A 15,481-nucleotide genomic window follows, 5' to 3' on the forward strand; every position below is an offset into this window, starting at 1 on the left:
CATGTTTCTCACAGTTCAGCACCACAAATATAGATAGGTGCTTGCACTTATACTTCTCACTATGGTTTTGACTTGCTTTTCCCCAGTAGCCAGTGAAGTTGAGGATCTTTTCATGTTTTTGAGCCATTTGTATTTCCTCTTCAGGAAAGTGTCTTCCCATGTCTTTTGCCCATTTTTAAAAAAATCATAATGAATAAAATTTGATTTTATTCCACTTAACATTGCATCATACATTTTCTATGCTGTTTCTTACTCTTCACTATTATTTTTTATAACTAAATTAGGTTTTATTGAGATATAGTCACATACCATACAATCATCCATTGTGCACAATCAACTGTTCACAGTACCATCATATAGTTGTGCATTCATCTCCCCAATCTATTTTTGAACATTTTCCTTACACCAGAAAGAATAAGAATAAAAATAAAAGTAAAAAAGAACACCCAAATCATCCCCCATCCCACCCTATTTTTCATTTAGTTTTTGTCCCCATTTTTCTACTCATCCATTCATACACTGGATAAAGGGAGTGAGATCCACAGGGTTTTCACAATCACACTGTCACCCCTTGTAAGCTACATTGTTATACAATCATCTTCAAGAGTCAAGGCTAGAGGGCCCCGCCCCGTCTCCATCCTGCGGGCAGGCTCCGGAGCTCGCGAGCTGCACTGGCCGGGTCACCCAGGCAAGTTCAGAAGACCTGTTTGAGATGTGGTGGTTTCAGCAAGGCCTCAGTTTCCTCCCATCTGCCCTTGTAATTTGGACGGCTGCTGCTTTTATCTTTTCATACATTACTGCAATAACTCTCCACCATGTTGACCCGGCTTTGCCTACAGTAGCTCCAGAAAAATGCTTGTTTGGGGCAATGTTAAATGTTACCGCAGTTTTATGCATTGCTACCATTTATGTTCGTTATAAACAAGTTCAAGCTCTGAATCCTGAAGAAAATCGTATCATCAGATTGAACAAAGCTGGCCTTGTGCTTGGATTACTGAGTTGCTTGGGACTTTCTATTGTGGCAAACTTCCAGTGCTGATTTGCTCATCACTTTTGTACAATGGCAATTTTGGCACTGATATAGTGCAGAAACTCCATTGGAACCCTGAGGACAAAGGTTATGTGCTTCACATGATCACTACTGCAGCAGAATGGTCCATGTCATTTTCCTTCTTTGGTTTTTTCCTAAGTTACATCTGTGATTTTCAGAAAATATCTTTACAGGTGGAAGCCAATTTACAAGGATTAACCCTCTATGACACTGCTCCTTGCCCTATTAACAATGAACGAACTCGACTACTTTCCAGAGATTTATGATGAAGGGATCAAATATTTCTGTGATGATTATGATTCTCAGGGATTGAGGAAACATTCACAAAGCTACTTATTCTGCTCAGAAATTTTCAACCAATTAATCAAGGCTGACATAGACATTGATGAATACTGATAATCAAGAGATGTGAAATAAGCCATTTGTTAAGTTATTTTAAAGGATATCATCAGGAGGACCATGTAAACATGCCTATACTTTTTTATTCCAGAAAATAAAACCAAAGGACTACAACGTTGTAGTTTTTCTAATTTATTTAAGAGAAACATGCAGAAGTACACCAAGCAGTCTGCATGGCCCAGCATTTCACATTTTGTAAATCACTGTAAAGCATGTTTTGTTTGGAGCATTTATGAGAGACATTTTTCAGGACCCCAAATAATCAGTATTGGTCAGTAATTCCTTAAGAACTGGATTTTGAAGCAATCTTATTAATTATATCTCTTCATCAACAAAGTTGTAAACTCTAGATTTAGGAACTACTTTAGTACAAAAATAGTGAAGAAGGTTCTTTCAGGTTCTTTATTCCCCCCAAAGTCAAAAAAGAGATTTTGTAGTCTTTTAATTTTTCTTCTGGAAGCCACCTATAAAGAGAAGCAGGCTTGAATTCAAGTGAGCTCTTTATTTTGCTTAAGCTTTACACAAGAGATTCTGTGAGTACTGATGAAATTTTTGCTGCAAGACCAGATACTAGGCTAACTGATCTATCTGACACGTTTGGAGTAGTTTCATGAAGCTTAAGGTATGGTATGAGATTTTAATTGAATGAAGAAGAGAGGTATCTATAAGTAAGAGACTTGCTGCATAAATTTACATAAAGCAAGGGGTAATAATGTTCATATACACTGCTGAGAAGTTTGTGAATAACAATAGGTATGATTGATATCAAAAGTCTTCCCAATTGCAGTGAGAGCTTCTTAGATTTTCATTTACTGCAAATTATAGTCATTTATAAAAATAGTCTTAAGCAGACAAATGTTGAGCCTTTTTAAGGAGATGTGATCTTTGTAGAATCTAAATTCTAAAGAACCAAATTCGGCAATCAAACAAACAAACTAGGTGCTAAATCATTATGATGCATGCATTCGTAAACAATTTTCTCTCTTTTTCTCTTATCATACAAGAAGCTAGATAGTTTCTATTTGGATCCCTATCTGTGCAGATAAGGATCTTTTACAGATCCCTGAGATTAACAGGTTTATCCTGTAGAGGAGAAGGGTCCATGGCCAGAAGACATTTTAAGAACAAGTTCAAAATATAAGAGGGAGCAATTTGAGAGAAAATTCTTACATAATGGAACCTGTGATCTCAATTATGAATAAGTTGCTGGATATAGGAGTAAATAAGCAATATTTCTGAAGGCATTCTGGAATAACAAGACAAAATGGAATAAAGTAAATACTGTCTTACCTTTATCAAGAGATAGTGAGCATGGGAGACATTTCACTAAAAAAACAAAAAAATTGGGAAACAGATCATAACAGATTATGCTTTTGAAAATCATGGTGAAACCACACCTGGGAAACAACTCCCAGTGCTGATTGCTGTACTCAAGGAAGCTGTAGTTGAAGTTGAAAAGGACTACAGGATGTTGAGTCTTTAGCTTATAAAGACCCAAGGCTGAGAGGGAAATACAATTAAAGTTCATAAAATTATAAATTATGTGTGGGGATGATAGCACAGGAAAGAACAAGGACTCGTGTCCTTTCCTACAATGTTAGGTTTATGGATATACAGGAACAATTTAAAACTTGTTTTAAGATGAAAATATTAATTTGATAGCATTTGAATTCTGAGTTAACTTTTACCCTTAGAATTAAAAGGCTGAAAAAATTAATAGGTTCAAGAAGGGATGAGATAACCATCTACAATAAATAAAGAGAAACATGGAAGAGGTGTGCATCCCACATCTTAAGACTAAAGTAGTCAACCATACCTTTCTTCAAATGTGCCTTTCTTCTGTCAGGTAAAACTCTATCTTGGTTAGCTTGGGTGAATTGATAAGGCATTTCCATTTGGTTCTATCAAAATTTTTGTGCTGAATGTTTAGCTTTCTAGATGAGAGGTCTTAAGCTAACAAAATTGGCAGATACTGCTAACAGATAATGGAAACTGTTTTCTTGTTCTGGGTACACAGCAACACCATATCCTCCAGCCTCCCTTGCAGTTAGGTGTAGACATGAGCCTGAATTCCAGCCAGTAGAGTGTGAGTGGAATGAATATGTTTGCTATTTTTGTGCTAAGGATTTAAGAAGCAGTAATGTTTCCTCCTAATTTTCTCCCCTTGTATCAATTGGATCTTTATGACAAGGTTGTAGGTGGTGGCAGAATCACAAATTAGAAGGAATCTGAACTTGTTCACTTTTAATTAGATTTTAGAAAATCAGACCTGGGTATATGATGTAATTCAGGTACTCATTTTATATCCATACCAGTTAGTAGGATTATGTTGCAGATCCTTAAAATGGTGTCATGTAAGTGCACAGTGAATTTATGAAGGAGAAAGACAATTTTTCTTATCACTTCTGTAGTATCCAATATAAATTTAGTGCAAAATAAAAGTTGAGTAAATACCAAAAAAAAAAAAAAAAAAAAAAAGAGTCAAGGCTACTGGATTATATTTTGATGGTTTCAGGTATTTACTTCTAGTTATCTCAATACATTAAAACCTCAAAAGGGTTATCTATATAGTATGTAAGAATGTCCACCAGAATGACCTCTCTACTCCATTTGAAATCTCTTAGCCACCGAAAGTTTATTCTTTTCATTTTGTATCCCCCTTTTGGTCAGGAAGTTGTTCTGAATCCCATGATGCTGGATCCAGATTCATCCCTGGGAGTCATATCCTGCATTTCCAGGGATTTGCACCCCTGGGAGTCAGGTCCCATGTAGGGTTGAGGGCAGTGAGTTCACCTGCTGAGTTGGCTTAGCTGGAGAGAGAGCCACATCTGAGCAATAAAGAGGTACTCGGGGAGACTCTTAGGCACAATTATAAGCAGGTTTACCCTCTCCTTTTTTTTTGCCCATTTTTAAATTGAGCTGTCTTTCTGTTGCTGAATATATTCTGCATATCAAACCCTTACCTGATAGATTATTTTGAAATACTGTCTACCATAGTGTAGGCTGACTTTTTACTTTTCTGACAAACTCCTTGGATGTACAAAAGTGTTTAATTTTGAGGAGATCCCATTTATCTATTTCTTCTTTCATTGCTTGTGCTTTCGGTGTAAGGTCTAGAAAATCACCTCCCATGACAAGGTCTTTAAGATATTTCCCTGCATTTTCTTCTGGAAGTCTTATGGTCTTAGCACTAGTGTTTAGGTCTTTGTCCATTTCAAGTTGATTTTTGTATAAGGTGTGAGATAGGGGTCCTCTTTCATTCTTTTGGATATGGATATCCAGTTGTCCATGCACCATTTATTTAAGAAGCTGCTCTGTCCCTGTTGCATTGGCTTCACTTCCTTATCAAAGATCAATTATCTGTAGATAAGAGGGTCTATTTCTGAACCCTCATTTCTATTCCATTGGTTGGTAAATTTAGTTGTATGATAGTACCATGCTGTTTTGACCACTGTAGTTTTGTAATATGCTTTAAAGTCAGGTAGTGTTAGACCTCTCACTTCATTCCTCTTTCTCAAGACATTTTTGGCTATTCAGGGGACACTGCCCTTCCAAATAAATTTGGCTATTCATTTTTCTATTTCTGCAAAGTAAGTTGTTGGGATTTTAATTGGTATTGCATTGAGTCTAATTAACTTTTTTTTAAATCAACTGCATAAAAAATTAAAAAAAATTTAAAAAATTTAAAAAAACATACAGTAAAAGAACATTTCAAAGAGACCATAACAAGGGAGTAAGAAAAAGACAGCTAATCTAAGGTAACTACTTTACTTCCAACATGCTCCTACTCTACCCCAAGAAAGTAACCTAATATAGCAACATTTCTGTGAACTTGTTCCTACTATACCCATCAGAAATTAACAGACCATAGTCATTCCTGGGCATTCCCAGAACTTTAAATTTACCCATGATAGCTGATCTGTTCTTATTGGATTATCATTCTCCCTTCCTTAATTGCTCTCTATCACTAGTTCCCCTACATTCTACATTATAAACCATTTGTTTTACATTTTTCAAAGTTCACATTAGTGGTAACATATAATATTTTTCTTTTTGTGCCTGGCTTATTTTGCTCAGCATTATGTCTTCAAGGTTCATCCATGTTGTCATATGTTTCATGACATCGTTCCTTCTTACTGCTGTGTAGTATTCCATAGTGTGTATACACCACATTTTATTTATCCACTCATCTGTTGAAGGACCTTTGGGTTGTTTCCATCCCTTGGCAATTGTGAATAATGTTGTTATGAACATCGGCATGCAGATTTCTGTTTCTGTCACTGCTTTCAGATCTTCCGGGTATATACCGAGAAGTGCAATCACTGGATTGAAGGGTAACTCTATATCTAGTTTTCTAAGGAACTACCAGACTGACTTCCAGAGTGGCTGAACCATTATACAGTCCCACAAACAATGAATAAGAGTTCCAATTTCTCCACATCCTCTCCAGCATTTGTAGTTTCCTGTTTGTTTAATGGCAGCCATTCTAATTGGTGTGAGATGGTATCTCATTGTGGTCTTAATTTGCATCTCTCTAATAGCTAGTGAAGCTGAACATTTTTTCATGTGTTTCTTGGCCATTTGTATTTCCTCTTCAGAGAACTGTCTTTTCATATCTTTTTCCCTTTTAATAATTGGGCTGTCTGTACTATTGTCATTGAGTTGTAGGATTTCTTTGTATATGCAAGATATCAGTCTTTTGTCAGATACATGGTTTCTGAAAATTTTTTCCCATTGAGTTGGCTGCCTCTTTACCTTTTTGACAAATTCCTTTGAGTTACAGAAACTTCTAAGCTTGAGGAGTTCCCATTTATCTATTTTTTCTTTTGTTGCTTGTTCTTTGGGTGTAAAGTCTAGGAAGTGGCCACCTAATACAAGGTCTTGAAGATGTTTCCCTATATTATTTTCTAGGAGTTTTATGGTACTTTCTTTTATATTGAGATCTTTCATCCATTTTGAGTTAACTTTTGTGTAGGGTGTTAGGTAGGGGTCCTCTTTCATTCTTTTGGATATGGATATCCAACTCTCCCAGCCCCATTTGTTGAAAAGACCATTATGACCCAGTTCAGTGACTTCAGGGGCCTTATCAAAGATCAGTCAGCCATAGATCTGGGGGGCTATCTCTGAATTCTCAATTCAATTCCATTGATCAATATGTCTATCTTTTTGCCAGTACCATGTTGTTTTGAATACTGTGGCTTTATAATAAGCTTCAAAGTCAGGGAGTGTAGGTCCTCACACTTCATTTTCTTTTCTAGAGTGTCTTTAGCAATTGGAGGCATATTCCCTTTCCAAATAAATTTGATTACTAGCTTTTCCAAGCCTGCAAAGTAGGTTGTTGGAATTTTGATTGGGATTGCATTGAATCTGTAGATGAGTTTGGGTAGAATTGACATCTTAATAACATTTAGCCTTCTTATCCATGAACATGGAATATTTTTCCATCTTTTAAGGTCCCCTTCTATTTCTTTTAGTAGAGTTATGTAGTTTTCTTTGTATAGGTCTTTTACATCTTTGGTTAAGTTTATTCCTAGGTACTTGACTTTTTTAGTTGCTATTGAAAATGGTATCTTTTTCTTGAGTGTCTCTTCAGTTTGTTCATTTCTAGCATATAGAAACATTACAGACTTATGTGCATTAATCTTGTATCCTGCTACTTTGATAAATTTGTTTATTAGCTCTAGTAGCTGTATCATCGATTTCTTGGGGTTTTCCAGATATAAGATCATATCATCTGCAAGCAATGCCAGTTTTACTTCTTCCTTTCCAATTTGGATGCATTTTATTTCTTTGTCTTGCCATATTGCCCTGGCTAGAACTTCCAGCACAGTGTTGAATAACAGTGGTGTTAGCGGGCATCCTTGTCTTGTTCATGATCTTAGATGCATGTAGTCTATAAATCAGTTTAGGTTGACTTGACATATTAACTATATTTAGTTTTCCAATCCATGAACATGGTATGTTCTTTCTTTTTTTTTCAGTCCTGATTGATTTATTTTAGCAGTTTCTTGTAGTTTTCTGTGTATAGGTCTTTTGTTGGCTTGGTTAAGTTTATTCCTAAATACTTGATTCTTTTGGCTGCTATTGTAAATGGAATTTTTCTTGATTTCATCCTGCTGTTGCTCATTACTTGTGTATTGGAACACTACTGCTTTTTGCATGTTGATCTTGTACCCTGAAAATTTTTTTGTATTCATTGATTAACTCTAGATGCTTTGATGCAGATTTTTCTGGATTTTCTGCATATAGGATCATGTCATCTGTCAACAGTGAAAATCTTATTTCATCCTCTACTATTAGGATGCCTTTTTTTCCCTTTTTCTTGCCTAATCGCTCTGGTTAGAACTTCCAGCACCATGTTAAATAGCAATGGTGACAGTTGGCATCCCTGTCTTCTTCCTGATCTTAGAAGGAAAGCTTTCAGTCTTTCCCCATTATGAAGTTAGTTGTGGAATTTTAATATATTGCCTCTATCATTTTGAGAAAGTTCCCTTCTATTCCTATCCTTTTGAGTGTTTTTATCAAGAAATGATGTTGAATTTTGTCAAATGACTTTCCTGCATCCATCAAGATGATCATGTGGTTCTTCTGCTTTTGACTTATTAATGTGATGTATTACACTGATTTTCTTGTGTTGAACCAGCCTTGCCTACCTGGAATAATTCCCACTTGGTCATGGTGAATAATTCTATTAGTGTGCTGCTGTATTTTATTTGCAAGTATTTTGTTGAGGATTTTTGCATCTATATTCACTAAGAAGACTGGTCTATAATTTTCTTTTTTGTATTACCTTTGTCTTACTTTCATAGTAGGGTGATGTTGGCTTCATAGAATGAGTTACATTGCTTTACCTACTCATCAATATTTTTGAAGAGTGTGAGCAGTATTGGTACTAATTCTTTTTTGAATGTTTGCTAGAATTCACATGTGAAGCCATGTGGTCCTAGCACTTTCTTTTCGGGGAGCTTTTAGATGACTGACTCAATCTCTTTACTTTTGATTTTTTTGTTGTGATCATCTATTTCTTCTCAAGTCAATGTTGGCTGTTTATGCTTTCCTAGAATTTGTTCATTTTGTCTAAATTGTCTAGTTTATTAGCATATAGTTGCTCACAGTATCCTTTCATTATCTCCTTTATTTCTGCAGGGTCAGCAGTTATGTCCTCTTTCCCATTTCTGAGCATCTTTTTTGTTAGCCCAGCTAAGAATCCATTGATTTTATTAATTTTCTCAAGGAATGAAGTTCTAATTTTGTTGATTGTTTCTGCTGTTTTCAATTTCATTTATTTCTGATCTAATCTTTGTTATTTATTTCCTTCTGTTTGCTTTGGGGTCAGTTGCTGTTCTTTCTCTATTTCCTCCTGGTGAAGAGTTAGTTCCTCAATTTTTGCTCTGTCTCCCTTTTTTTTTATGTAGTTATAATACAGTTTATTTCAACATATTAAACCAAACTATAACAATACAACTCCTTTCTTGGAAAAACCTGAATTCTATATATGCAGAGGTGCTTTGATTGGCCTTATCATATTTTAGCAAAAAGTATTTAGGTTCACCATATTAATAAAGCTTTCTTTTACATGGTAGATACTAAATAACTTTGCTAAATGACTAGACATTTGGAAAAACCAAAACATAATTGTAAGACCAAGTCAAATGTATAAGTTAAGAACATTGGGAGCTTAATCAGAAAAAGACTTTGAATTGCTAGCAATATTTGTATCTGAACAAAAAGGATCACTGATCAGCCTTCCATTTTCACCTACATTTTCTTTAGCAGAATTAAGCCCAAAACTTGAAGGATTAAGTACTTTCTTCCTAAATCCTCAGGATTATCAGATTCTCCTTCAAACATGTAGCTGTCTAAGGAGTAGAACATTTAAAGGGTGGAGAAAACAAAAGCATAGTTTTCACTTCTGTGACACTCATCCAGATTCTACTGTGGACAGTTTCCTAAGTCAGCCATCAATTCACTCCACTTAGTTCAAAAACATAATACCTGATTATAGTATTAATTTGGCTTTCAGGTAGCCCATCAGCAGTTTTTTTAATCATTTAAAAATTAGTTATATTTACCTTGCAGCTTAATATATAGAACTGAAATTTTGGAATTCTATGACAGTGATGTTTGCATATTTAAATGTAAGATGTAAAGTTCTTAATAATAAATATTTCTTTAAATATGTAAACTAGATTTTATCAATAATCATTTTCTTCATTAACAAATGAAATATAAATACCAAAGAGAGTAGAAAAATTTGGATGTTCCAAAATGAACCTATGCTAATAATTTCATATATCAAGACATGACTGTGATAACCTTATGTTGTAATAGTAATTGTTCATTACTATATATCATTGGACAACAAAACCCAGCCTTATCTGAAAACACTGGACCAAACTGTCATCCCAAGTCCCTCAAGGCATGGCTGTACACACTATGATAAAACATTTTTAATAAATGCAATCTTTCATAGAACTACAAATTTTTACATTCTTACATAATGAACTTAATTTTACTATTGCCATGGTTTAAACACATGTGCCATAAAAGGAAAGAACAGTTATAAACATACTCTGAATTTTTTCTTGCACAATAGTATTAAAAAAGATTTTCACCACCTGTTAATCCTTAAGAAATAAGAGCCTAAGTACTGAACATAATAAAATAAATATCAGCAACCTGGAGGCCTGAAAAAGAATATATAATACCAAATGTAATAAATTCAGTGTGTTAAAATCTGGTATTTCTGTGTTAAGACTTCAATGGAATACAGTAAAGTTGTTGCTACTATAAATAAGTTTCCAATTAAGACACCTGCCATTCCTATGAGAAAGATTTGGATTTTTTTCTTTTTAAAAAAAGGGTATATGCATGTAAAACTTTTTTCTTTCATTCTTATTTCACTACAGATATCACTGGTTTTATATCTCTAAGTTTTTGTATGGGGATATATGAATACCTTTGAACATATTTCCTGAATATAGTTCAAATGTTTCTGTATGATACTTTGATAATTTAATGAATGTATATAATATTTTAAAGATATGATACTTTAATGAGGAAACAGGCAAAATCAAATCAAGATGGATGGCAAAGGACTAACCATAATATAACATAAAGAACTAAATATAAGAAGTTTTGTGATAACTTCTAAGAAAAAAAATTATACTGAAGGGACAGTGACTATGAGCAGATCTTGGCCAAGTCACTTAACTTCTCTGAGCCTCACTCTCTTCATCTGTAAAATTTAAATAGTAGCTGTTCTTTCAAGCTCACAAGGTTGTTGTGAGGATCAAGTGAGATGATTTTAAAAACATTTGGCAAACTGTGAAGCACTGTACAAAAAGTGGTATTATCATCAGTCAAAATATCTCACGTTTCTGATACTCTGTCTAATAAATGATGCCATGGCCTGTTCCTTTGCATTCACTTGAAAACTCCTCCAATTGTGATCAATTCTATAGGTATAGGATGAATAGTGCAAAAATTTATGCAAAAAAAAAACTCTAGATTTTATCTTCCAGAATCTTTATAAACTACAGTTGGCTGTGAGTGGGGAACCACATTGCCTGATGTGGCTCAGGCTTCCTCTTTACACTTCCTAAAGATAAAGAGGGAGCAGATTTCTCAGGCACTCCTGGCCTTTCCTCAGTCTTCCTCACTATCTGCTATCATGAAACACACAGGCACACAGGCCCTTCATCTCTGTTGATGAGTTCATTGGAAAAAGTGAGTCCAGGCATAAGACCTCTCTTCTTTAACCAGAATATAGCAGCAAGAGATCCCAAGAAAAAAATACTTCCTACAGCAGCAAAGGCCACCAGACTTTCTGTAAAAGTAGATTTTCTATCTGCTATCCATCACAAGGCCCAAACCACATTTTTCTTAACATATGGCATTGTTTCTATTGCATTAAATAAAAATTCCCTTTTCTTGGGATCACTGATGTAGGTGTCTATTAGCAAACTGTACATCCCTGAGTGAACATTCTCAATGAGAATTTGAAAACCATAAACAGCGAGACTCTGGAAACTGTACCTTCTGGCTAAAATGCTCCACCAAATTTTCATTTAAAATTCCATCACTGGTTGCAAAAAAGGCTAAAATGTGAGAGATAAAATACTTCTCTTCTGATTTAAGCTTGTTCCAGTGAGGGAGATCCTTTGATAAGTTAACCTCTTCTGCTGTCCAGAAGGATGTCTGTGCCTGTTTATACATTTTCCAAATATCAAGGTACTGGATTGGAAAGATGACAAAATGGTGAGAACTCTTTCTTAGGAGCAGCTCTTTACTGGACTTCACTTCATTTTCACTGGTATCTGAAGATAATCTCTCTCCAAAGCAAGTGTTCATCATACTATCCAGGGACATGGCAGATGAGGCTAAGGCAAGGCAAACTCATCCTGCTTGGTCCTGGTTGCTTCTGGTCTTTCCAGGTCACCCATCATGCAGACTGCCAAAACTACAGCATTTGATGTAACCCTCTGTCTTCCTTTTTAATATAGGCATTTAGGGCAATAAATTTCTCACCCAGCACCTCCTTTGCTGAATCCCATAAGTTTTGATATGTTGTGTTTTCATTGCCATTTGCCTCAAGGTATTTACTAATTTCTCTTGTAATTTTTTCCTTTACCCACAGTTGTTTAAGAGTGTGATACTTGGCCTCCATACATTTGTGAATTTTCCAACCTTCTGCCTGTTATTGATTTCCAACTTCATTCCATTATGATCCTGGAAAGTGTTTTTTATAATACCAATATTTTTAAATTTGTTGAGACTTGCTTTATGACCCAACAAGTGGTCAATCCTAGAGAATGATCTATATGTACTTGAGAAAAATATGTATCCCACTGTTGTGGGGTTTAGTGCTACATAAATGTGAACTCTAGTTCATTTATCACACAATTAAACATCTCTGTTTCCTTACCGATCCTCTGTATAGATGTTCTATCAACTGACAAGATTGGTGTATTGAAGCCTCCAAATACCATTGTAGAGTTATCTATTTCTCCCTCAGTGTTCTCAGTGTTTTCCTCAAGCATTTTGGGGCACTCTGGCTCAGTGCATAATACCTATGCAGTATTTAAGATTGTGACCTTGTTTGTCTCTTTTAATTGTTTTACATTTGAAGTCTAATTTGTCTATATTAATATAGCTATTCCTCCTTTTTTCTGTTTGTAGTTTGCATGAACTATCATTTTCCAACCCTTCGCTTTCAACATATTTTTGTCCTTGTTTCTAAAGTGAATTTCTTGTGGACAGCATATAGATGGGTCCTGTTTTTTAATCCATCCTGCCAGTCTGTGTCTTCATTGGGGAGTTTAAACCATTAACATTCAGTGTTATTACTCTAGGGACAGTGCTTTCTTCTACCATTTTCTCTTTTGGATTTTATATTTCATAGCTTGTTTTTTTCTCTCTCTCCTTTTACCCTTTCTTGTGGTCCTCATTTCTACATTTATTCTCCAATCCTCTTTCTCCTGTCTTTTCCTATCAGCTTGTAGCACTCCCTTTAATATTTCTTGTAGTGCTGGTCTCTTATTCACAAACTCTTTCAGTGTCTGTTTGTCTGAAAATATTTTAATCTCTTCCTCACTTTTGAAGGACAGTTTTGCCAAATATAGAATTCTTGGTTGGAAGTTTTCTCTTTCAGTATCTTAAATGTATCATACCACTGCTTTCTCATCTCCATGGTTTCTGTGGAGAAATACATACATAGTCTTATCAAGCTTCCCTTGTGTATGATGGATTGCTTTTCTACTGCTGCTTTCAGAATTCTCTCTTTGTCTTTGACATTGGACAATCTGATCAGTGTCTTGGAGTAAGTCTATTGGGATCTATTCTGTTTGGTGTACACTGTGCTTCTTGAATCTGTAACTTTATGTCTTTCAACAGAGTTGGGAAATTTTCAGTGATTATTTCTTTTACTTACTGTTCTTTCTGCCTCTTTTCCCTTCTCTTCTCCTTCTGGGACACCCATAACTCACATATTCACATGCTTCATGTTGTCATACATTTTCCTAATATCCTGCTCTTGTTTTTTCTTTCTTTTCCACATCTGTTCTTTTCTGTGTATGATTTTAGATGTCCTGTTTTCCAGTTCATTGATCCTTTCTTCTGCCTCTTCTAATCTACTGTTGTATGTCTCCATTGTGTTTTTCATCTCTTCTATTGTGCCTTTCATTCTCATAATTTCTGCCATTTGGTTTTTCAAGCTTACAAATTCTTCTTTATGGTCATCCAGTGTCTTCTTTATATCCTTCATCATTTTCCTTCAGCTCAATGATTTGATTTAGAAGATTTTTTGAGCATCTGTAATTAATTGTTTCAATTCCTCTATGTCAGTTGAAGTGTTAGTTTGTTCCTTTGTCTGGTACATCTTTTTGTTTTTCCTAGTATGGATAGTCATTTTAGCTCTCTAAGCATCTGATTTTCTTGAACATTTTATTCTGTAGCTCATTTTCCCTCTTTTACCAAGGGTTTTCTTGTTGTTTGGTTTTGTTCTCTATCTGTTCTTTGGTGTTCAGTTCAATTTATTCTAGACCTTTAATATAGCTTCTGTTTAGTTGAACAGAATTTTTCAGCTCTTCTTTTTCTGGTTCTTGCCCAGCCTCTATGTGACCTTTTTGCGAGTGGGTCTCCCCAGATATGTTCAACCTCAATCAGATTTTCACAGTCTAGGCAGGTCCAGGTCTCAGGAGGAGGGTGTTGACTGTATCAGGTTTCCCTGAGAATGAAACCCTGTAGGTTGTCAGACCCTCCTGTGAAGCCTCTAGACTCTGTGCTTTTCCTATCTTTTCCAGCAGGTAGCACTTGTCAGCTCACAGCTCCCTACTGGTGTATAGTGGTGTAGTGCATTTTTATTATCTGCAGACCTTGTCCCTGCCAGAAACATGGCTAACTCAATCTCTTTCTGTTATCCTGCCTCTGGGGTCTGATATCTCTGAAGAAGGGCCACCACTTGAGCTGCCCTCCACCTTGTCTTGGGAAGTTATGCTCATTAAGGTATTATCTCCCCCACTATACTTACTGCTTTGTTGCTCAGACCTATCTTAGCTCCACCCTTGCTTGTGTGCAGCTGCCAATTTCAAATATCTGAGGCTCTCTGTAATGAGCTACTTAGATTAGGATAGTTATTTTAAAAAGAAACCCTTTTTCAAAGTCTTTCCCCTGCCCCCAAGTTTTGCCAGTCCCAGTATAGAGCATTAAAGATACACCCTTTAGGCTATTATCTCTTTCATTTGAATAGCTATGCTCAGACAACTTTAATTCTGCCCTTGCACAGAGCAGTGCTGAAACCTGAGCATTCCAGCTGCTCTGATGGGCTATTGAGAAGTAAAAAAAAAAAGTTGGAGAGAAAGAAAAGAAGGAAAAAAACAACCCTTTTCAGAGCCAGACCCCTGCTCCCAAGGTTTGCAAGAAAAATATAGAATGCTTCACGAATTTGCTTGTCATCTTGTGCAGGATCCATGCTAATCTTCTCAGTATCATTCCAATTTCAGTACATGTGCTGCCAAAGTGAGCACTTTGCTAAGTCTTAAAGGATCTGTAAGAATTAGTTGGGAAAAGGAAAACTGGATCAAGGTGATGCATAGTGTTCCAAGTCCAGAATAAACAAAATCACAAAATTGTTTTTGAGTGATAATATGAAGGAATCAAGCAGACGGGGCAGTGGAGATGCATAAATGTGGTATCACAACAATGTAGTGTGGTAGAAGAGAGTAAGGCAATGGAAAATAGACTCTAAAGTACCTTTTATAGTGTGTCTCTCTCTCCCACTTCATCCAAAAATTGAACTGTTAAGCATGTCTGTTTGGTTAGGACAGTGACAAAAGAAGAAAGCTGGAGAAATACAAATTTGTAAAATTTTTGTGTACAAGCTTGTATTTCATCTGCAGGAGCTTTGACTTTAAAATCATGGAGAGTAATTGAAGGGTTTTACAAAAAATGGCATGGCCAAATGTGTTGTAACCACCCTGGTGGCTGTCTGTGTGTGGTGGTTTGAAGCTGTACATACCCCAGAAAAACATG

The 15,481-nt window shown here is 35.6% G+C and overlaps 1 protein-coding gene, 1 non-coding gene and 1 pseudogene across 2 annotated transcripts; 1 reads left to right on the forward strand and 2 right to left on the reverse strand.

Moving 5' to 3' along the window:
* Positions 1-852: 852 nt before the first annotated feature.
* Positions 853-1,564, forward strand: LOC119523173 (DNA damage-regulated autophagy modulator protein 2-like). Its single transcript, XM_037821971.1, is given in 1 exon segment — positions 853-1,564. A coding segment is annotated over 1 exon segment (465 nt). The 3' UTR covers positions 1,318-1,564.
* Positions 1,565-11,121: 9,557 nt separating this feature from the next.
* LOC119522173 lies at positions 11,122-14,094 on the reverse strand (annotated as a pseudogene).
* A 776-nt stretch (positions 14,095-14,870) lies between these two features.
* Positions 14,871-14,976, reverse strand: LOC119523949. The gene has a single exon (XR_005214749.1). It is a non-coding gene; the product is annotated as a U6 spliceosomal RNA (small nuclear RNA).
* Positions 14,977-15,481: the final 505 nt, after the last annotated feature.

The sequence above is a fragment of the Choloepus didactylus genome, chromosome X (assembly GCF_015220235.1).
Source record: "Choloepus didactylus isolate mChoDid1 chromosome X, mChoDid1.pri, whole genome shotgun sequence".
NCBI classification, from domain to species: domain Eukaryota; kingdom Metazoa; phylum Chordata; class Mammalia; order Pilosa; family Megalonychidae; genus Choloepus; species Choloepus didactylus.